Here is a 23,201-nt window from a genome sequence, read left to right as displayed (position 1 = left end):
TGCAGATTTTGCCTTAAAATGTGTGTGAAATAGCTTTTTACAAATGCAGTAACAGATCTGAAGACCATCTGAAAAGAGATTGTGTAAAAGCAGACTAAAGCATTCTTATACTAAGAAAATATTTTAAAAGGCATTATCTAGTTGGTCAATTTAATATCTTTACATGATTCAGTTAGTGGTGTAGTAGATGTGATGTATTAAAAATGCAGAATGTTTGTTCTATTAATAGAATGTCCATTTTATTAATGGACAAACAGTTTAAAGGTTGTATTTGTGTCATGTTGGTCTTGGCATTCCTGTACTCTTCGTTTTTCCCTGAATCAGTAGAAGAACCTGGAATTGCAGTGTAGATTTATGGGAAAGCAAAAGAATATTTCAGTATATGCTAGTCTGAATAGACAGAAGAACAACCACTACCTGTTTGCTTTTCTTGTAGGTCATCAGATTTTAAAGATTTTCTGAAGAAATGTTTGGAAAAGAATGTAGATGCAAGGTGGAGTGCAACTCAACTGTTACAGGTAGGAAGAGTTAATTGTTCAGAACTGTTGTTTAAAGGCAAGCATATTTTGTATTTTTTAAAAGCAGAGCAGTATTATAGTAACAATTTAAATTATTTCAAATCGAGTGTTCATACACAACCTGCTTTTAAAATTGATGCATTGATCCTTACTTGATAAAATTTGGGTAATTGATACCAAGTGCAGATCAGATTATTTGTTTAACGTATTTTGATGTGATATAGCTAATTACTTTGTGTAAGTAATTATACTTTGATAGCTGTAGTGGATGAAGGAGATATTTCCGTGTGTAGTCAGTTGCTGACAGGTGTTCTAAAAGCTTTAGCACTCAGCCCTCCCTGTAATGCTGTCACTGCAGAACAGCTGAACAGGAATAGATGTGACCAGGTACATTTGATTCTGTTTAACGTCAGCGCGCATTTACCTCATCCACAATCCATCTGGCATATGTTGAGTAGATTTAAGCAGCAGGGCCAAGCAGAGAAAGGAGATTCAGACAGTAGGAGAATAGGTACCTGTTTGCTCTTAAAGAAAAAGAATAGAATTCCAGTTTGTTTTAGGAGAAATTGTTCTAAGGACAAAGCACGTTTTTCTTCTAGAAAGAGTCATCCTAGATAAAGCTTATCAGGAAATAACTTAACTGTGGAACTGAAATGAAAGTTGTTTCCAAGAAAAATAACCTTTTTAAAAATATTTCTACTTCTATTCTTTGGATTGTGAAAAAGGTCAGTATAAATGAATTATTTATATTTTTAGCAAGTTTGTTAGACTGCTTACGCGATATGCTTGAATACAAATGTTTTGATTTTAAGACTTCAGCAGAAAAAATGTATTAGGACAGTTATGATTAATGTTAATTGTGAATCTTCAAATTTAAGAGAACCACAATAACGTTTCTATGAAGTTGTATTTCTTTCAACTTAGCAAGTCAGCACTTAATATTGTGCTTATTTTTTTATTTTCACAAGCATCCATTTGTTACTGTTACTTCCAATAAACCAATAAGAGAATTGATTGCAGAAGCTAAGGCTGAAGTTACAGAAGAAGTTGAAGATGGTAAAGATGAGGATGAAGAAGAGGAAACAGAGAATTCTCTGGTCAGTTTAAAATTTGCTTTTTTAAATATGCAATCTCCAGCTTATCATGGAGAATCCTGTTTCTGATGTACTAACTGACTTTTGCAGAAGTCTTCTAAAAATAACATCATAAACATACTTCAACCTTATTATAAAATAAGTAGTCAACAATTTCAAAATTAGCATGTTCTTAAACTCCTAGTAATAAATAATAACTAATAAAGACTAACATCTTCATTTTTGTTTTACATATATATGTGATATTTTAGAAGTGGGATACTGATTTTTGTGTAAATGGTTTTGAGGCAAAATGACTAGATGAATGAGTGAACGTGCATTTGTATTCCATGAAGTGTGTAGAAGACTAAGAAAGGTATTTGACTATTATGCTGTAAACTAGGTTTTACAGCGTGGCTGTCAAAGAAAAAAAAGAAAAACAAAAGCCCCCATATTTTACATAGGCAGGATTGCATTTATGGATGTATTTCTGGAGATGCTTTAAGAATCTTATAACGTGAATAGGGTTGCTCAGAGGGGAAAGCCCCAGTGTTCAGTGCTGGGGTGGCAGGTTGCAGAGTGCACAGGCCGTGTGCTTCCTGACCTGAGTGGTGCAAGTGCCCGGCGCTGTCAGGAGCTGCCATTACCAGCCCTGGTGAAGGAGCCAAATGCAGGAGCAGGAGCAGATCCCTTCATTTCCTTTTCTCCCATCACCACACTACTCATGTCCCCTGACCTTCACACTCCGCTCCCAGTCCACCCCAGCAAATCTCCAAGTGTTCATTCCCACGAGCTTCCTCCAGGACTTATTCTCTATCTCCTAAGGATCATCCACCACCTCCTTCCACTGACGAGCTGCTAAGCCATCAATCCCTAGGAGGGCTGGAGTGAGATCCACCTGTGACTCAGTTAAATATCTCAAAAGCAGCATTTTAAGAACTGTGAGGTAGATGCGTTCACATTATTTACTTGTGGTAGCTTTAAACACTTCTTGGAGATCAACACTAAGCTTCTAGAATAATTCTGTGAAGAAATATTTGAAATGCATTTTTGACTTAAAAGGAATTGTTTTATGTATGCCTGGGAAACCCGTAAAGTAAGAAATGCGTGATCAAACCCATGCTTGCTGCAACAGCTAACCTGGGATGTTCCCAGTGGCAAATCAGGAGCCTGATCTGCAAATTACAGGGTTCTGACAGTAAATACAGACAGAGAGATATCACAGTCACTTTGAAGAGTGAAAGATCAATTATGGCTAAAATGGTACTTTATTATTATATTCTTTTGTATGTCTGTATGTAATCTGATAACATTCATATTCTGACAGTAGCAGTTTCTACAGTGAGGTAACTGTTTCTGTTCTGGTTCTGTATTGCCACTTAATCAGATCTGCTGGAAGTTGTCACCATTTTAATGGAGTTTTACAGCTATTAAAAAATAGATAAAAAAATTTCAGGCTTTTTTAACAAAGAACACAAAGAGAAGTAGAAGAAGGTCTTAAAATTTCATTTTATCAGTACTGCACTAACTGAAGCTACACAGTTTTTTTTCTAGCCAAACTGGCACAAAGACGTGTCTTTCAGATCCAACTGTAGCTGGGACTATTGAGGAACTGAACTGATAAAAAAAAAAACAATGTGAAAAGAAAAAGACTCTTGAAGAGTGGCTGATGACCATAATGCCTTTCCCTCAATCATAGTGTATTTTATTCAATTATGACATATGGAAGAGGGTTCTTATGAAACTTTCTGTTCAGGGCCTGTCTGCATTTCGTGAACTTGTTCTGTGGTAATGCCAAGTGAAGTACTCTGAGGTTATCAAATTCTTTGCCTGTAAATACAATATTAATCTCTGTTCAGGTATTCTTCCATGGAACTGTGCTTTGCTTAAGTTACAAAATGTTTAAGTGTTTCTCTTCCTTTAATTTTTTAGCAGTTACCTGCAGAAAAGCGTGCATCCTCCGACCTTAGCATTGCCAGCTCTGAAGAGGATAAACTTTCACAGAATGCCTCTGTCCTGGAATCTCTCTCTGAGAAAACAGGAAGTAATGCAATTGAGGACAAAACAACTGGGGATGAATCTGAGGACATTAAATTTAGGAAAACAGCTGATAAGATATGCGATACTACCGTTAACGATATGGAAGTGCAAAACGGTTCTGTGCCAACTGGTGAAGATGAGGAAGGCAAAATAATGCCAGCAGAAAAGGACACAGAAAGCCTGGAAAAACCACATAAGGATACAGAACCCCAGAAAGGAGGGAAAGAACTTGACGTGGTAACAAAACCAGAAATAAAGAATGAACCCAACCTAAAAATAGAGAAAGAAAATTCCACAGCAAATGAACAGACAGAAGATAATAAACTGAAAGTAGTACCCACAACTGAAAATAGTGTAGAAACTGAAGAAGGCATTTCTAAGGAAACTGGTGAAAAAGAAGAGAAGGAGAATAGAACAGATCTCTTGGGACTTAAGGAAGAAAAGGTCCCTGTAGAAAATACAGATACAGAGCAAAAGGAAAATAAAAATGAGGAGCAGACAGAGGCAACAATAGACACCACTACAGAAACTCTACCTAATGCTACAGTCGAAGGGTCTGATGAAGAAAAGGAACTAATAAAGCATGGAATTGACAACATTAAGGAGATAGGTGGTATTGCTGAAACACCGATCAGTGATGGGGATAAAATACCTGAGCTGGAGGATAAGCCAGTGGAAAGTCAGGCTAAGCAGGTCCATGAGATAATCAGCTCTGAAGAAACTCTATCAGAAAGCCAAGATAAAGTGATCAAAGTAGACAAGAAACTGGCCGAAAGTGAAAATGAGGATATTAGTAATATAAGCAGCACGGAGGAAACAAAGATCAAAGACTCTGGAAAAGACGTCGTAGACCAGAAGGCAATACAGAGCAAGCCTGAGGATATTTCTAATAAAGTGGTGGATAACCTGACTGATATGGACCAAAATTCAGGAGAGTGCAGACCTGAGAATATCCAGGAAAACAACATTCAGACAGACAAAGAACGTTTAGAAGTTACTTCTGATGAAGTAATGAAGGATAAGCTTCAAAATACTGTCAATGAACAAGGTGATGACTCTGAAGTCACTCCAGTCCCCAGTATTAGTATTAGCACTGAAGAAAATGAGAAAGTCAAAACAGATAATCAAGGCAATACTGAAACTTCCCAGCAGGTAGAGTCGGAGAATGTGAAGGAAAATGATGCCGATTCAGGCACAGGTTCTACAGCTGATAACAGCAGCATTGATTTGAACTTGTCCATTTCTAGTTTCCTTAGTAAGAACAAAGAGACAGGATCAATATCTTTACAGGTAAGTGTAAGCAATCATATGGTTTTTAATATAAATTCTCATGTGAGGTGTGACCCTAAAATTATTTCCAAGTTTGATTTTTGCAACAAAGAAAAGTGTTGAGTGAGAAACTAGTATGGCACATAAATACAAAACTAACTTTGTAGAAACCAAAGTATTGTAAATTGCACGGTATGACAATGTCTGTATTTTTTCATTTCTGCTAATTATTTTCTTAAATTATTGCATAATTGTATTTTAAAAATGTGGACTAGCATATAACAGGAATTCTAACAATATTAAATGTGAAGAATTGTGAATGGTTGTAGTTCAGAGCTGATATTCAAGAAGACGAGTTCAATACCTTACTCAACACAGAATCCCTGTTTAATGGGAAAAATCTCCTGTGACATCTAATCTTATCTTGAATTCCTGTCGCTTCCATCATCTGTCTCTCTGTTTAGATTTGGGAGATCCAAGGCAGATATTCTGTTGGGTTTGTTTATTCCAAACACTGCTGCTGTGGTTGTGCTGTGTCAATGCAGCAATGCCTGTATGAATGAGCTTATTCAGAGGAATCACATTCCAGGCTATGAACTTTATTTATATCTGTATACTAATATAATTATAGCCATACTAAGGTAGTAACTGTGTAACATGGGTTTGAATGGAAGAAAAACAAACCTAGAAAACCAACCAAACAAAACCCCCATAACTTGGCATAGCTGTGCTAAACATGATTTCAGGGTGTTTGCAGTAGCCCTGACACAGTGGAGATGCAGTTTCAACCGGGGTGTCTCTTCTCTTATAATGAAACAACAGCAGCTTTGAGAATTGAGATTTCTTCAGTTGTCAGCAATCTCATCACATGATTTTTGGCTGATATATATGAATAAAAAAATTAGACTAGCTCATTTATTTCCAAAGCAGAAGTAAGTAGGTGAGTTAATTATTTTCTGGTTTGGAACTGTTTTTCAGATTTAAATGTCTTTTTTAGGTGACTGAGAAAATCATGATCGAAAGCAAACAGGAACTGTAGCTGTCTTCAGCTCGTGAAAATAAAACTGCATCAGTTTTGTTCAGAGTTTATCTAGATTTTTTTTCTTCTGGCAATTTGGTTAATCAATAATTACAGTTTTCCTTTGCTGATGAAAGAAAGTTTCAGTTTATTAGAATTTTTCAAGTTCTCACTTGATTAGTGAGATACCTGCTAAGTGAGAAGAACTCCAGATTACTATAGAGTAGACATTCACAGAAATATTTGATCTAATAAGAAAAAGGAGGAAAAAGAATGTAATTTAAATAAGTACAGAATAACTTAACAATGCTTTATTCAGGAAACTAGAAGACAGAAGAAAACGTTAAAGAAAACTCGGAAGTTTGTCGTTGATGGAGTAGAAGTGAGTGTAACCACATCAAAAATAGTCACTGAAAATGACTCCAAAAGTGAAGAAATGCGATTCCTACGGTAAGTGTTTGTGTAAGTAAAATTTTCAAGACGTTGGCAGCTAATTTTTTTTCTCTTTGAATAAAAAAAGGCAGCTAGTGATCTTATTCCAGAAATACTTAGGGATTAATTTACAGTATTTTTTTAGTAGAAAGGAATGTAAAGTGTTTCTTCATACGACAGTCAATTCAAAACTAGTTTTACTGGACCTAAATTGTAGATGCTCCTTTTTGTCTTCTGTAATTGTCCTCTTCTTTTGCTTTCCCATCAATATTAAGTGATTCTTTTTCCTTATTAGACGTCAAGAGCTAAGAGAACTAAGACTTCTTCAGAAAGAGGAGCAGAGAGCCCAACAGCAGCTCAGTAATAAGCTTTTGCAACAGCGAGAACAGATGTTCAGACGTTTTGAACAGGAAATGACAGTGAGTTTCTGGATTTTGCTGCTCTTAAAATACAACATCTTGATGGAGTAGGCAGAATACTGCTAGCAGCAATCAGGTGTTTCTTTTTATGATGGCTGTAGCTTAGCCTTCATTGTTGTTAATAAAAAGCAGTATTTTGCATCGTGGGGTGCCCAGCTTGTATGCTGGAACTTGCCTGCCAGAACAGTTCATCAGGGCCATGCCCTGCTGCGGTACAGCACTGCATTGAACAGAACTTAGTTTCCCAAAAAAAGCTGCCAAATTATTTTCACAGAGTAAAAAGCGACAGTATGATCAAGAAATAGAAAACCTAGAGAAGCAGCAGAAACAGACGATAGAGCGCCTGGAACAGGAGCACACGAACCGCTTACGGGATGAAGCAAAACGCATCAAAGCAGAACAGGAGAAGGAATTGTCCAAATTCCAGAACGTGCTGAAAAACAAGAAAAAAGAGGTAAGAGGCGATGATAATATAGAAAATAAGGAGTATGGGCATAGTAAACAGTTGAGATTAGGTCTCCCAGAAGCCTTGTCAACTGACCTGTGGAAGTGTTACTAGCAGTCAATATTGTTTCTTGTTTTACTGCCTCAAGTGAAATACAAACAGCTAACAGGAAGATTGAGGTATTGACTTAATCTAGAGAACATCACCAAGTTAGTAGACTTTATTTTTCACAGAATATTTAATAAAATACTTTCTCTCGTATTAAATCAAGAAAAAGTATTTTCTTAAAGATTGTGGAAAATGTTTGAGCTTTCTACTTTAAACAAATCCAGCTATGGGTACTTAGTAAATACTTATCAGATTAGAATTTTGAAGACAATAATACAGTCTTGATTATTACTGAGAACCACTTTAATTTCAGATATGTTTCTTTTTTGTTAGAGTAATTTGTTAGATTTTCATTGAGCGTATGCTGTTATTGTTTAGAATTTCTTTATATGAAGTGAGAGCAGTAACATGGATTTGGCTTTTTAGCTCCAAAAAGAAAGCTAGGAGAGAGAAGTGTGGATAACCTAAAATCTTCTACAGTTAATCTCATACATGTCATACACTTAAGGCAAAATGAATGACAATTGACAATGACACCTTGTGCTCTTAATTTGCTTGCATTAGAGTAAAAGAAGGTGATGTAGTTCCGTGTGGATTTCGCATCTTAAAAGCTGTTTTATTTCATTTTTGGATCAATTGTGTAGTGCCCATTTATATATGAATGGCTCTAGTGTTTCCTCTAATAGTTACTAGACTCAGATTTCTTTAGAAAGCTGTAGTGTCCATGCTTTTGCATAGAATGATCCTGTAGCACAAAACTGCATTAAAGAAATAAGTTGTATTCAGTTTGAACCGTATGCTCAAATATAAATAACAATTTTTCTTCTTTTGCGGTACCTCTTGCATTTTTGAGTCTCTCTCTGTTTACTGGTGATTGGGTCCTACATGGGAAAGCGGGGAGAATTTTACTTATTGCTCTGAGCTAAAAACAGTTCTTTCATGGAAACAGGAGTAGCATGTGGTGATTTGGACTCTGTTTTCTTATGATGCTTCCACTATTAAACAAACAGGCATTTGTTTCTGGGTGCATAGTTTTGTGTTTAAAGCTTAAAAAGGCGATGTAGAATTTGAAGGAAAATGCAGCTGGTGCTCTAAAACTATCCATGCTACACTGGAGTATGCAATGCTACATTTTTATAAGTCTCAAAACCAAATAAAACACATTAGCAAATTAACAGATTAATAGTCAGTTGATTTAGCCAGGTTATATTTAGAATCTTTCAGCTAATCTAGTCTAATTCACCTTGAACTGAAACACGTTCCATCCCGGCACACTGTCACGAATAGTTTCTTGAAAACGTAGTTATTGGTGGGTTTTGCTTTAAATTCTTTAGAACCAAACACTTGCAACCAAATAATACTTTGTTTGCTTGTATTATTATTTTAAAGACATAACCTGTGTAGATGTCATTTATGGTTGGAGACACTAATAATGGCATCTTGTAAATTTAAGTTATAGACAGTGTCAGAAATAGCTGGTTTTCCATGGAAGTTTTTTAAACTTCCAACTGTGTTTCACAGTTTTACTATGAGGTAAACATACTCTGTAGTCCTTTTGCCATAGTGCTTCAAGAAAATACCACTTTTGCAGGTGGTGGTTTTCTTAACTATTGACTCTTCTGGCTGCTGCATGGAAACACAAGCGAGAGATTCCATTTCTGAGAGCACTGGGCAGCATTTGCATGCAAAAAGCGGCTGGCACATCCCTTCTTTCTGCACTGCTGGCATGCATAAAGCACCTACTGTTCCTTCTCTTTTCATTAAGCTCTTTTCACTAAACTAACATCCCTGCCACTGAAGTAATGCATGCTTCCCAGTACCTCTAGTGCTTGACCTGCATGTCCTGTGTTCACAGTAATGCTTGCTGTGGAGAAAAAGTGTTCTTTTTGCCACCCTCTGCATGCTTATATACACTGTAGGTTTTATGTGAAGTGGAGAAAGCACCAAAAGAGCTGAGAAAAGAGCTCATGAAACGCAAGAAAGAGGAGCTTGCACAAAGCCAGCATGCTCAGGTAACAACGGCAGCTTCAAGCTACTAAAATACAAAAGGCAGCAGTATTCACACAGCTTGATGATTTCACTTCTTGTTGTTGTTGAGTGAATATGGAACTTAACTCAAACTAACCCTACGTACTGCTCTCTTCCTTCAAGTACTCCCATATCACATCTCATAGACTAAACTGGGTAGACATGTAGGAGCAGCGGTTCCCAGGTTTGTACTGTCAAGTGGAATGTTTCGTGTGCTGTACTGAAAAAGAATGGTAATTTTCTACAGCAGGTTTATTTCCAGTGCTTTTACGAGTGGTAAGTACCCCACAGGTCCTTCAGATTTTAGAGGTTATAGTCAGAAGTAAGTTTTGAACAACACAAGTGCAGGAGAGGAAAATGTATATATATGTAAGCATGAGGCATCTTGTTTATAGAAGCAGAACAGATTAGGTAAAATGTTATTTAAATGTCAAAGTGTAGGTGTACAGAAACTTTGCAAGACATCTACAATTTCATGCCTCCAGACTTGCTGCTTTTTTATGACCCAGTTAAAAAGAGGGCAAATATTTTAGAAAAATATTGGCTTTTTGTCGGCCACAGCTTGTACAGAGTGAGTTTCAACCGCAGCAGAGCAGGTTTGGATTGAGTAACTTTAAGATTAAATGTTTATTTGAGTGGCCTAGTGGAAAATAATCGCAACTTTATTTGATTATGTGTTTAAGAGGGGATTTCCCAGGATAGAATGTGATTGAATTGCAGTGCTCTCCCTATACCAGAGATACCCGTCTAAACTTTTTAAAGAAACAAAACCCTAGTTTTTCATAGTGTTTGTAGCAACTTGGTTTATTTACTTTGCTGCTTTCTCTTTGTTGAAGAGAGGTGAAAGAGAAAATTTTAAATGTGAAATATCCTTACTTGGAATGATAAGTACTAGACAAGGTGCAGATGTTTAATTTTAGAATATTGTCATATCTACTTCTATGATGAGCCTTGACATTTTAAATGCTTATTACTAACACACAGCAGAGATAATTTCTTCCTTTTTTTAGGAATAAAAATATATTTCATTGTATCATGACATAGGAAGTACATTGTGTCCCACAGGGCGTTGCTCAGGTTATGATTCAGTCTTTTCAGTTGTCTTCGTGTACGCTTTTCAACGCACAAATGCAGGATGTAAGTCTTAAGATGCAAAACAACAAAAGTTTTATTTTCCTCATTTTCCAGACGTGTGTTTTCTCCTCTCCTTCTGATCATATGTGCTGATCAATGTCGCTGCTGTCTCCAAACTGATTAGCACAAATTTGTAATGATGCACAATTCGTTGTCAAAAGGTCAAAATTACACTACTTGTTTAGTCTGGGCAAAACACTGAGATTTCACATATGCAATATGATACTGTTCTCTGGAGCTTATTATTTGTTCAGCACATGTGAGAAACATTGTGTGACTTGTATGCTGTGTGTGCAGTGAAACTATGTATTTTAAAGATATCTGAGTTTATTTTAAGATACTTATTGGGCAAAACCAGGTGGTAGCTTGAAAAAGGTGAGCTGTCTTGCTCTGTCTGCTTTTGAAACAACCTACATGTTCTTTGGTAAACTCGGTGACCTTTATTTTGTGTGATACTTGAGTAGATGTGGAAAGGCCAGAGTGTTTCCTGAGATTGCCTGGTTTATCTTATAGTGCTAGCAGGTATAAAACTTCTTAAGATTTAGAGAGAAGAGCAGTGATATTTAAATGACTGTGTAAAGCTCAAGCCTAATCACTTTTTGACCATGACTACACCAGAACAGCTTTCCCCTACTCCCTTCAAATCAAAAAACTGCCAGGAAATTAAACATTGTGTTAATTATGTATCTGCACCCTCAGAATAATAAACTTGTAGTCTTCTTATCCTTTTCATTTAGAAAGGGAAACAACAGTATTTTTTATCATTTCATATATTTGATTAGTATGTCTCACTTAATTTACAGACATCACCTTCCGGTTCTTTTTGTACCCTCAGGTCTGTCACTGGCAACTTCCTTCACCTCTGGTTTTGTGTTACCTTTCTCAGTGTAACTCTTCTGTCCACTGAGAAAGATGAAAGCCTCATCTATTAATAACTTTCCGTGAAGATGAAAACCAGGATTCTTCTGGTCATATTAAAAAGTGCTTTAAATGAACATTTAATTCCACCTGACAACTCTAATTAGCAAGTACTATAGGTTCGGGAAAAAAACTAATAGCAGCTCAGGAACCCTTCCACTGATCAGCTGCAGCCCAGTTTTCCCATCTCCCTTCCAAGATTAAGACCATCTTTAGTGTTGCTTTGTTGTGTAGAGCAGCAGGTGCTTCAGCACCTCCCCTTGGCTCTGACAGGACCCTGAGTTGTCCTTTCTTTTGACCTTTGATATTGTGTGATAGAAGCATCTGATTTAATTTCTTGTTCTTACGGGGGGGGGTGTGCATGCTCACTTGCTCATGGCTATGGTTTTTAATAGTTGGAAGAAGAAAGGCAACAGTAAGGTTGCTTGGGGAGGGGCATGGGAGGGGGATTACTTCTGCTGCCTGCTTTTCCTGATGGGATGCAACCTGGATAATGGGAAGATGCAGGTGATATGAGGACTGCATCAGGCAGGTGGTAAATCACTTTGCAAAGAGCCAGCTCAGCTCAGGTGTGACAGGGTGACAGTCCTGCAGAACATGGAGTGTCTGCACAGTGGACCTACAGAACTCTCAGCCTCAATTCCTCTGCCTTCAGGACAAGATAAACCACACAAATCTGAAACCCATCTGTGTAAATAAATAGGCTTTAACTAATCACCCAAAGCAAAATAGCCATACATACCTTTATTTTCTTACCTACATGAATAATTAACTCTTGATAGAATGAGATCAACTTTATACCGAGCACTTGTCTTTGCTGGCTCTGAACCTGCAATGTGTTCTGAGGAGAGACGAGATGGAATGAATTGCAGATTGCTGACTAGTTTGTTCCCTTTGGTCTTACTTCTGAAGGTATTACTTAAATATTAAATATACTCTTACCTACTCTGTAAATAGCGAAAACGAAAGATGGATAATTTGATAGTCACGGCATGCTAGCTCAAAATTTCATATATAGCTAATGCTGAGAGAACTGGGAGTTTCATTAAAATGTAATGTGGTTAGAAGAACAAAATTTAATTTACTTTTATTGGTTTTTACCAGGAGCAGGAGTTTGTGCAGAAGCAGCAACAAGAACTGGATGCATCTCTGAAGAAAATTATTCAGCAGCAGAAGACGGAACTGGCCACTATTGAACGAGATTGTCTCAACAACAAACAGCAGCTCATGAGAGGTATCCAACATCAGCCTCTCTTTAAAAACAGGCCCTTGTGTTTTAATAAAACAATATTCTGTCTTCACTCTAAGAAGACCTTCATGAGTAATTTACAATGGTAATAAAAGCATTTTCTGTGGAATAGCATTGTTTTCAAAATGCACTTGTAGGCTACTTCTAAACATACACCAGCAGGTAGATTGGGAAGCAGTGTGTGGTTGTTGCACTTTCTGAACCAGCTTCCTCTTTTTTCCAGCTCGTGAAGCTGCAATCTGGGAACTGGAGGAGCGGCATCTGCAGGAGAAACACCAGCTCCTCAAACAGCAGCTCAAAGATCAGTACTTCATGCAGAGACACCAACTGCTTAAGAGGCACGAAAAAGTTAGTGTTGATTTTGACACATTCTGTTGTGTATTATAATGTCCAATTTTTTTGTCAGTAGTCTTATAATCTCTTCTGGTAGTTGTTTGTTTGCACAGACAAGACCCACACAAGTATTTTGAAGCTGTTGAAACTCAAAAATCTTAATCATCGTACTCAAATACCTTAGTAGTATGTAGAAGTATCACTAGTAATATTTTTCTCTTTTGATTCTTAAAAAAATCCCAACCAGTCACAACATCAACCCGTTTCTACTAAAAATACTGAATTCTGCTCGGATACCAAATCGGTTTTGACTTGTGTTTAAGTAAATCTACTCAGAAGTAAATCATCCTGGAATTAAATGAGTGGAATAAACTGGATTAGCTATTGGGCGAGTAGCTGACAACTGTCTCTTTATAGCTAAATCCTGTAAAATCCTTATTTGTTTTTTTATAGAATACTCTAAAGCAAATAGTTCAGTTTTTGAAATTGTAAACCAATAGGGAGGTGTTAGAGGATCTCCTTGGTGATCAGAACATGAACAGCCTCCACTGAAGGCTTATTCCTGTCCGCTCTGGTTCATCCCGTATTGGATGTTGTTTTCACAGCTTTTGCAGCAAACTGCCCCTTCACAGCTGCAGCCCAGGAGCTCAGTTGCACAGAAGTTTCTCCCTTTGAACAACAGACTTTTTAAAAGGCAGTTCAGGAGTTGAGCAACCACTGGTAAAATATATGTGTATTCACGTTAGCTGGAGAATCTTATCAGGGCTGGGCATGATCCAGAGCGCTCTGGAAGAAGCCCCCCTGCCCACTGGTGCTGCTGGGGCTGGGACTGGTTTCTGTTGCTGTCTCACACTGGTTGCTTACTGAGGAAATGAGATGCAGATAGTATAACATTGATGGTTACTCTGTAACATTTCCACGTGGTTACCATTGCAGGAAACGGAACAAATGCAGAGATATAATCAACGCCTTATTGAGGAGTTAAAGAACAAGCAAACTCAGGAAAGAGCCAGACTGCCTAAAATCCAGCGAAGTGAAGCAAAGACTCGCATGGCAATGTTTAAGAAAAGTTTAAGAATCAATTCGTTAGCCTCTCCAGACCAAGATCGTGAAAAAATTAAGCAGGTAATAATTAAATTAATATTTAGTTTTAATAGTGTAAATGCCAATATGAGAATGGGATAGAGTGCACTCGCACAGGTTCACAGATGGTACCAATCTGAGCTGATGCACTGGATGAGGTCAGAGGAAATCATCCTTTCCTGCAGCACTGGTGAGACTCTTCTGGGACACTTCTGGGGCACTGAGTCCAATCCTGGGCTTTCCAAAACAACACAGACATGAATTTATTGGAGCAAGTACTGCAAAGGGCCTTGAAGCTGACCCAGGGACTCCTGGGTCTTTGTTACACGAGGAACCACCTGGAATACCTGGGATGCCTCAGCCTGGAGGAGAGTGGGCTCAGGAGGGTCTTATCTGTGTGCATAAGTACCCAAAGAGGGTGGAGCATGACTCTTCCCAGGGTGCCCAGTGACAGTGTGAGAGGAAGCAGGCACAACTGAAATTCAGAAAATCCAACTTAAACATAAGAAAACACTTCTTTAGTGTGTGGATGGTCAGACAGCCCAGAGAGGTTGCAGACATGCCCAGAACCCAACTGGATACAGACCTGTGCAGCTCGTTCCTGTCAACCTTGCTTTGAGTAGGGAGTTGATCTTTCAGGTCTCTTCCAACCTCAGCTGTTCTGTGATTCTGTGAAATATTTTTAAGGATGCTTGATTTTTGTGAATTTATGAACTAAAACTGTAGGTATTCACTCATTCTTTAAAAGGGAATGCTGTGAAGATGTTGAGAGGTTTGCTTTCTAGAGATGCACCGAAGTCCCAAGTCATGGTTTCATATGGTGAGCACTGGAAGGATGAAGAATCTGGAAAATAAGATGTCCTGTAGCTGTATAACACCAACCTCGACCAACGCCTGCAGCAACACTGCTGTGTCACTTACCTTCAGAGGGAGATAATTGCAGGAGTCTGGTAGTGAAATGTGCTGTGCTTTAAGGAAAAATCAGAGTGCAAACAGAGAAATGTAATTAAAACTGTGAGGGCACTCCCTTTGTAAAGATTTTAAAAAAGAAAGAGTAGAGAAAATTATTGCTTAAATCTTCTGAAACCATTCTTCTCAGTATGTGTTCCTTCTGTTACATGGAGTTCTTTGGCTCATGTAAACTGTTGTATTCAGAGGCACAATATAAATAATCTTTTTATTTTCAATTTTAGTTTGCTGTTCAAGAAGAAAAGAGGCAGAAGAATGAGAGACTGGCTCAGCATCAGAAACACGAAAACCAAATGCGGGACCTTCAGTTGCAGTGTGAAGCAAACATCAGGGAACTGCATCAGTTACAGGTTAAAAATAGATGATATTAAATGACCATTCAGTGGGAAGACTCGGGTTAATAATGGATGCAGGCAAAGCAGAAACATCTTTTCCTTCATTTTTACTGATCAGTGTAGAGTTTCAACTTTGCTTTCGAAGGCCTGCAGCACACTGCTTAACTACATTCGTATGCTTCCATCGGTTAATGAGAAATCATTTTTAAATGCAAGAAGAGCATGAACCAGAAACAGATGATGACTTCTGGAATATCTGTCAAGTTCCCAGGGCTATTTTCTGTAGGCAACATTTCCTGTAACCTGCTTTTACTGAAATGTCATTAATCAGAACAGAGGTAGGCAGCACCAGGCATTACCAGCAAGATGTTTGCAGCAATACATGAATGAGGAGATTTTTACAAAGTGCTGCCACTTGTACATGAGCTTCTGGAAGGTACCTAGAAGGACTTCTCTTCTTGCCATAAGGAACTTTGTTCTGTTCCTTTTGGTATGCATTTAGTAAAAGTTTCTGCTGTATACCAGAGGCCAGATCTCCTTTTCCATTAAATCAGCTTTTCCCTATTTCAGGGACACGAGGAAGTTTTAAAGCATTAATGATCACCTGCTGATAACCTTTGCTTAGAGAAATCGTACAACAACCAATGAAGCTCGTTCACTCAGTTCACTTTCTTACATGCTGCAGAAACAGTCCCTGGCTGTGCCACTAATATGCCTCAGTAAATCCCCAAGTACCGTGGGAGTCTTGTGAGAGTTTCAGCTCAAGGAAAATTGAGCAGATTAGGGCTGCTCTGAGCTTCACAAGGAAAACTGGCCCCTTGCTGCACTCGGGTCCAGCCAAGTGCTTGTCATTTCTGTTGCTGTGGTTCTGTGCTCTGCATCAGAGCCATTTGGGACTGGGACTCCAGAAATACAACCATTGCCAACTGCTCTTAAAAAAAAGAAAGATTTGATGTAACCAAATACTTAATTTTTTTCTTGCTATGCTTCAGAAGTCCTCTGAAAGGGAGGACTCTGAAAGGGGGTACCTTACTGAGAGAAATGTGGAGCTGAGGTGTGGTTTGATTATCCTTTTCCTAGGCCGCTTTTGCAACCACATTTCTCCCCTCTCTAAACCCCGTTTGTTCATCTCAGCTCTTGGCACCAAGAGTTGAAGTATTTCCAAAAAACAACTTTGTCTTTAATGTAATTGATTTTAATAAATTGTACAGACTGTCTTTAGAAAGCAAAGCAGAAATGCTGTCTGACCTTGAAAAGCATTATTAGGCAGTGAAACACAGTTCTGAGTAACACTCAGCTTCTGCCTTAATGGCACTCAGCAGTGTCTGGATTTATGAGTGTTTCTTATCTCAATTGGCTCCGATGGAAAGATCAGCTTTTGAAAATGCAGCCTCGTAACATACTTTTATCTTGTAATTATTCACGTCACTATTTACACAGAATAAGCTAATTAGAAAGAATTAGGACAACATATGTCACTGTACAAATGTTGAGTTGCCTAATCTGAATTAGTTTTACATAAGGATTATCTGTATCTTCTTTTAAGAATGAAAAATGCCATCTACTGGTTGAGCATGAGACTCAGAAACTAAAAGAGCTGGATGAAGAGCACAGCCAAGAACTGAAGGAATGGAGAGAGAAATTGAGACCGAGAAAAAAGGTAAATTGGAGCAGTTCTGGAATCAGGAAATAATCAAGGGCTTGATCAAGCAAATACAGAGAGTACAAAAGCATTGCAGAGGAGAATCAAGCTGCTGTACAAAGCTGTTATAATTCACTGAATAATAAAAGATGTTAAAAAATGCAAACCTGAGCAAAAGGCAGGTGCAACAAAACAGTCTGTGTGTTACCAGCGTCTTGCAGGGCTCCCTCCTGCAGCGTATGTGTGCGTGTTTGCATGGAAAACTTAGCTGGAGATGCATTCCTAAACCCAGATTTCTTTCAGAAGCCAGTGGGTTACTCCAAAAATTGAGTGCTTAAGAGCAGATAGAGGAGATTGGTTGGGGGGTTTATATTTTATTTTAAAATGGAAAATGCTAGATTTTCACACAGTTCAGAGAATGTCCTACAGACAGATGATGTTCTTGGCTTGCGGTGTCTTACAATTTCATGTTTACTGAGTGGCTTTTCTTGATGATGTTTATGAAGTTACAGCATTATATCAGACAATATATCACCACAATAATGGGTTTCTTGTACTTTGCCTTGTTAATTCTGTGACAATCTGATTTTGGTTTTAGACGCTGGAAGAAGAATTTGCCAGAAAACTGCAGGAACAGGAAGTTTTCTTTAAAATGACTGGAGAATCCGAATGCCTTAATCCTTCAACACAAAGCCGGATTTCCAAATTCTATCCAATCCCCAGCCTTCACTCTACTGGGTCATAACTCTGGGAACTGCTGTAGGTTTTTTCCTATTTGTAATTCTCCATCCTTACCCATCTAACCTGACTTATCTGCGGCGTGTGTACATCCAAGGACCCCGCGCTTTTTGTTTTCAGTGGAGACAATCAGTGTCACATCAGTTTCTTCACTTCTCTGAGCAGAAGAAACGAACCCAGTGTTGGTGTACAATGGTAATGTTACGTCCTTCAGGTGTTTCAAGACTAAGTGGGCTTTTTATCTCGGTCTCTAAAAGTATGTTACCTATGGTTTTGACTTTAAACCTGAAGTATTAGTTGTGCTCTTTCTCATCACAGAAAAAATGGTTTCTCATGTGAATATTTAAACAATGTAATATTAGTTCTGCTACTGTGTTTTTAAGTATCAGATCTCTCCACGAGAGAATTCCACAATTGAAAATGCCATGAGAGGTTTAAAGTTTCATAATGTTGAGCAGTGTCTTCATGGCAAGAACTGAAACTAATTGCTAAGAACATGCCAGTAATCAGAGAAACAAACCCTTATGTTTAAACACAATTGGCAAAAGCAAAGGCCTTTGTAATATCTTTCAAAAGAAACCTCTGGCATAAATTAAACTGAGCTGATCTCCATGACGTGTTTTGTCCATTAGTTCCATAATGAAATGGGGTGCTAGTTTAATTAATACAGTGCCTGAAACACTTAGATATGCTGATCCTGGTAACAGGATATGTTTTGTCATTTAAAAAAACAAAACTCCTTAGCATTGTTGTTACTGTACAAAACAAGATTTCTTGCTGCTACTGCCATTTTGGTTGTAAATCCTCACCCTAAAATATTTTGCACTAAAATATGTAAAGGTGAAAGAAATGCTAACTTTAAAATGCACAGTTTGTTATTTTCCTTTGCTATTACAGGTGGTTAGTTCTACAAATTGAAAAACTGTAGAATGTATTTTTTAGAAAGCAGGGTGCAAAATGCACGTGGTTTCTCTAACTGTACCTGGAATGGGTAGAGCCATTGTTCTGTTCTTACCAAAGCCTGTTCATTTAAACTCCATTGGAAAAGTGGAGGTGGATGGTCATATTTATAAATAATCATGGCTAAAGTCTGATTTCATTAGAAGTGTTAGATTCAATTTTTTTTTAATTTTAGTCATTTTATTTTGTGGAAAGATTTAAGTTAAATATATAGACAAACTCCTCTATGAAGCTGGGTGTTTTGCTTTTGTGTTGCCACCTACTAACATAGGCAGGTTTTATTTTTTAAGTTCATAGATGTACAATAAGTTATTTACCTGACTGATCTGCAGTGGAAAATCTGAAATGTTTCTCATGTAGCGGGTAGGGAAATACAGCTGTATTAGATCAATTTTTGCTGCACTCCTTTTGGTGGTTAGAGGTTGAGTCATATCAAGACACAGTATTTAAGGCTGTACTTGGGTATGCTGGAGTTCCATTTGTAAAATAGTGTTTGCTTTCTGTTGTTTGAGGCCTGACTTTCTCATGTCTCTTCGGGCATCAACTGCAACCGTTTTGTTTTGCTCTCTCGCACTGAACGTGTGGCTGGTGACCATCACACGACGTTCATTTCATGGGAACTGTGTTGCTGCATGTCAATGAGTTCATAAATAACCATAGGACTTTATAATCAGCTGTGGTCGAAACCTTGGATGCTGAAATCCTTGGACGTTGAACCGAAACCTTCTCAATGAAGACACTTAATTTACAGCACAGAAAAAAAATTAATTGGAAAATGCATGTTTTAATTTAAATTTTGTAACTTTTTGATAGCATAATTACTTTAATAGCTAGCCTTAATTTCTGGCATTTTATTATTATAAATGTGTATTGTGTACTGTTGTAAATTCACACCCCATATCTCTAGAATGTTCTCTGTTGCTAAATGCAAAGTTCTTTGAATTGTTTGTTCATTAGGGAGAAAAAACGTCTTTGAGAACTTCTGTTTTTTAAGCTCCACCTTCATAAATTGACTGTTACTGAGATAACATTAAATAATCTTCATTTCTATTTAGCAGAATTTGTTTGCAGTTTAGTATGACATAGGCTCAGTGCTTTACTCAGGGAGTAGGCAGGGCGGGCAGATTTTCCTCAGAGGGAAATCACAGAATCACAGAATGTTAAGGGGTTGGAATGGACCTTAAAGATCATCTAGTCCCAACTCCCCCACCTCCACTAGACCAGGTTGCTCAAGGCCAGCCTGGCCTTGAACACTTCCAGGGTTGGGGCATCCACAGCCTCCCTGGGCAACCTGTTCCAGGGCCTCATCACCCTCACAGTAAAAAATTTCTTCCTAATATCTATCCTAAATTCCCCCTCTTGCAATTTGTACCCAGTGCTCCTTGTCCTATCACTACACTACATTAATAATCTTCTCCTTATGTTCTGGTAGTTTCAGTGATAACTTGCTAATGTATATTGGCATTTTGTTTACCTCTGTCTAAATCTCTTACATCTTTTATTTGAAGATCCTTTTCACATAGGCCCCTGCAATCTGATCTCACTGTAAATTGCACAAATAACTGTAACTGAGCTGTGTGATGAAGGGAGAGATCAGATGTGGTGATGGAAACCTTGCTCATCTCTTCAAGTGGGGAGCACTGTGAAGCAGTTGCAGCCTTGTGAACTGTGCTGAGAATTGATATCAAGCATGAAAATATATTTTATGTGTGATAACAGGAACTAGCATGGGTACTTATACACTTAGACTGATAAAATTGGATATAAGTGTTGCAGAACATGAAAGAGGTGTTACAATATTATATCAGTGTTGGAAAATTCAGTTCAAATTAATTTAGTCTCACATAGGCCCAAAAGAGATCTCCTGAGATACAAAATCCAATCTCTGTGCTGTCTCATGTCACCTCCCTTTAATGAATGTTAGCAGCTCCATCTCCAGGGTAGTTAGATGTGTTTTCCACAGCCAAAACAATGTGCTTTCTTACTGAGTGTTTGGCAGATCTTATTGTCCCCACATGCTCTTGCAAAGCTGACCACAAATCAGTATTTTCTCACCTTTTGTGTTTTCCTACATCATAAACACTGTCCACAGGAAAACGAGCAAGGCAATAAGTGCCTGGATTGCAGTCAGTGTATGGGTTGTCCTCCTGTATTTACAGCTGATCCTCACAGAAAACCTGCCTGCAGGCCCCTGGCCTCTGATGGGGTCAAACTTCACATGTGCTTCCTGAGCTCTGAAAGCAGATTTGGGCATCTGCTAAGTCAGCTTTTATGGGAAAGGGCCTCGTAAGGACGAGCCCCTGGCTCTGCTCACGCCCTGAGTTCCTGGCACTCAGCTGTGTGCAGGCTCTCCAGTCCTCGACTAACGCAGTGCTGCCGGTAGCCCGGGGAGCTCTCTGGGGGCTCCTGTGCCCCTGATTTTTGGAGACTCTACATCTCTCCTGAGTGGGGCTGGCTGAGGAGAGGTTACCAGTCCTGGGGGGAATGGTCTGGCTCAGGCCTTGGCCTCCCAGTGTCCCAGGGGAACTTTGCAGTTTACTTCAGTGAGGGAGAAATACTCCAACATTTGATCCTCTCTGATTCCCATAAAACAAATTTTCCTTCTCCAAGTGCTCTGCTGTCTCTGCTGAATGCACAAGAAGTGTGTATGGTATGTAAAGATATGATATTGAGGTTGTTATCCTTATGATTGAGTAGATGGATCCTGATTTATAAATGCCTTCTGAAGGAAAACCTTTATTTGAATTGACACCTGAATTCCAATTCCAAGGTGGCAGGGCTGCTGTCCTGACTGCTGGCATTCACTCACAGTGATTTTTCACATCAGTTAAAATACTGTTAAATCCAGTTGAGCTGCATCCTTTTTTCCAGATAATCTTTTCAGCTAATACCCTTTTAAAATTACTTTCATGGGTATTCAATATCTAATCAATCACACAGTTTAAAAAATTATTCTTCTGTCCCAGAGGACTTTATGACAACTCCATGCTACTGAATTATTTTTCTTAATAAATAAGAAATGTAGCACCTTAACTAAGATGCAGCCAAACAAAGCAGCAAAGAAATTTCTTTCATCACGCCATGTCTTTTGTGACAGCAAAATCACGCTGGAAGTTTAAGTTGGTTCTCCAGCTGAAACAGTATCTGTCTTGCAAGAATTTCAAGGATGCTTTGGTATAGGAAAGACTTGAATAAGGTGTTTTAAATTCAGGCACTTAAGTCCACTTTTAGGCAGCCTGATTTTCAGAGCTGCTGTGCAGCTGCAGCTCCCAGGACCTCAAACACTGATCTTGCTGGAAACTGAAATGTGCAAATAAGCTCAGTGCTGGCTGCTTCCACTGAACTCCTGTTTCTTGGTTCAGCTGGGGAAGTGGGGCAAGTTTTTCAGGACAGTGACTCTGGTTGTTGGAGGAAGGGGGAGGGAGGAGTGTTTAGGACAGTCACTGTGTACATAAGTTCTCTGCCTTCTATGTTAACATTTATATTCTTGTCATTTTGTGTCAAAACCTGTACTTCTTGGTCTCAGAAACTTCCTTGCGTTGATGTGTCCGTGCACATTTCCCATTTTCAGACTACTTCTGCCATCTTCACAGCAGTTGAAATAAGGTCAGAGAGAAATAACCTTCCTTGTTCACAGGCAAGCCAAGGCCAGGATGCCCTGTTGTTTCTCAGTCTTCCAAAGATGAGAACAGATAAAGGGGAGAAGACAAAAGAAAATTCTACAGTGTTTCTCTTTTACAGAACTTTTAGTTGTTTTCTGCCCCCTTTCTCCCACCTCAATTCTTGTGCTTCATTTCTGTAGCTCCTTTGCACATCTGGCATTGGGGCAGTCAGTGGTGCCAGAGAAGAACAACCCCTTGAATACAAACACGCTCTGACCCAACTCATCACTAAAGGCTCATGTGCTTCCATTGTACCAAAAGCAAAAGGGAGTGGCCGAGCCCAAAGTTACTCTGATTTTCCAAAATCTCTTCCCCAATTACCAAACTAAGTGGTAAGGCCTCTTTTACAGTATCAGTCCTAAAATGGTGGAAAGAACAGAAACTAGAAAGGGACATGGAGTCAAATCTGACATTGAGCTGTCACCCACATGTTCTGTCAGCAAGCCAAGCAGAGCGGGAGTCCTGTCACAGTCCTGTGACAAAGCACATCCACTGAGGCACCGCCGGCCTCGTGTTCTCCCAGCAGTTCATTGAATGTTTTGTGTTAACTGCAAAACAAGTTACTTTTGCCTTACAGAAAGCAACCAAAAATCATGAGATGGATGAATAATTGGCTAGGGGTTTCTGTACAGCTCATGGAAGTGAACTTGCAGTAGCAGCCATACAATGATTTTGGTTTGTTTTTTTTTTTTTGGTCTTGTTTTTAAAAGTAATTGATTTCATGGCTTTCTGTAGAATATTGTAATAATTTTGCTGTAAATACAATAAAAAAATCACAGTTTGCTGAGATTGTCTCTGTTTTGTTGATGGAAAACTTGCATGAAATAC

At 38.5% G+C, this 23,201-nt stretch overlaps 1 protein-coding gene across 5 annotated transcripts in view; it reads left to right on the top strand.

Annotated features, from left to right (window-relative positions):
- Nucleotides 1-19,771, top strand: part of SLK (STE20 like kinase) — a 47,500-nt gene extending 27,729 nt beyond the window's left edge. Inside the window, exons 7-20 of one of the 5 annotated variants that reach the window (XM_039390669.1) lie at nucleotides 437-518; nucleotides 1,487-1,615; nucleotides 3,527-4,921; nucleotides 6,238-6,368; nucleotides 6,646-6,769; nucleotides 7,044-7,223; nucleotides 9,242-9,334; nucleotides 10,416-10,487; nucleotides 12,507-12,636; nucleotides 12,875-12,999; nucleotides 13,921-14,109; nucleotides 15,261-15,386; nucleotides 16,918-17,031; nucleotides 17,612-19,771. In XM_039390669.1, coding sequence (XP_039246603.1) covers nucleotides 437-518; nucleotides 1,487-1,615; nucleotides 3,527-4,921; nucleotides 6,238-6,368; nucleotides 6,646-6,769; nucleotides 7,044-7,223; nucleotides 9,242-9,334; nucleotides 10,416-10,487; nucleotides 12,507-12,636; nucleotides 12,875-12,999; nucleotides 13,921-14,109; nucleotides 15,261-15,386; nucleotides 16,918-17,031; nucleotides 17,612-17,758 — 3,037 coding nt within the window. In that variant the 3' untranslated portion in view covers nucleotides 17,759-19,771. Of the gene's footprint in view, nucleotides 1-436; nucleotides 519-1,486; nucleotides 1,616-3,523; nucleotides 4,922-6,237; nucleotides 6,369-6,645; nucleotides 6,770-7,043; nucleotides 7,224-9,241; nucleotides 9,335-10,415; nucleotides 10,488-12,506; nucleotides 12,637-12,874; nucleotides 13,000-13,920; nucleotides 14,110-15,260; nucleotides 15,387-16,917; nucleotides 17,032-17,611 lie in introns of all 5 variants that reach the window. The other 4 variants (XM_039390668.1, XM_039390672.1, XM_039390670.1 and 1 more) reach the window with 4 other exon arrangements.
- The last annotated feature ends 3,430 nt before the right edge of the window (nucleotides 19,772-23,201 follow it).

The sequence above is a fragment of the Pipra filicauda genome, unplaced genomic scaffold (genome assembly GCF_003945595.2).
Source record: "Pipra filicauda isolate LSUMZ 115617 unplaced genomic scaffold, ASM394559v2 scaffold85_size2586006_pilon, whole genome shotgun sequence".
Lineage (NCBI taxonomy): Eukaryota > Metazoa > Chordata > Aves > Passeriformes > Pipridae > Pipra > Pipra filicauda.
Note: the sequence above shows the minus strand (reverse complement) of the source record. Positions and strands in the feature narration are given on the sequence as shown.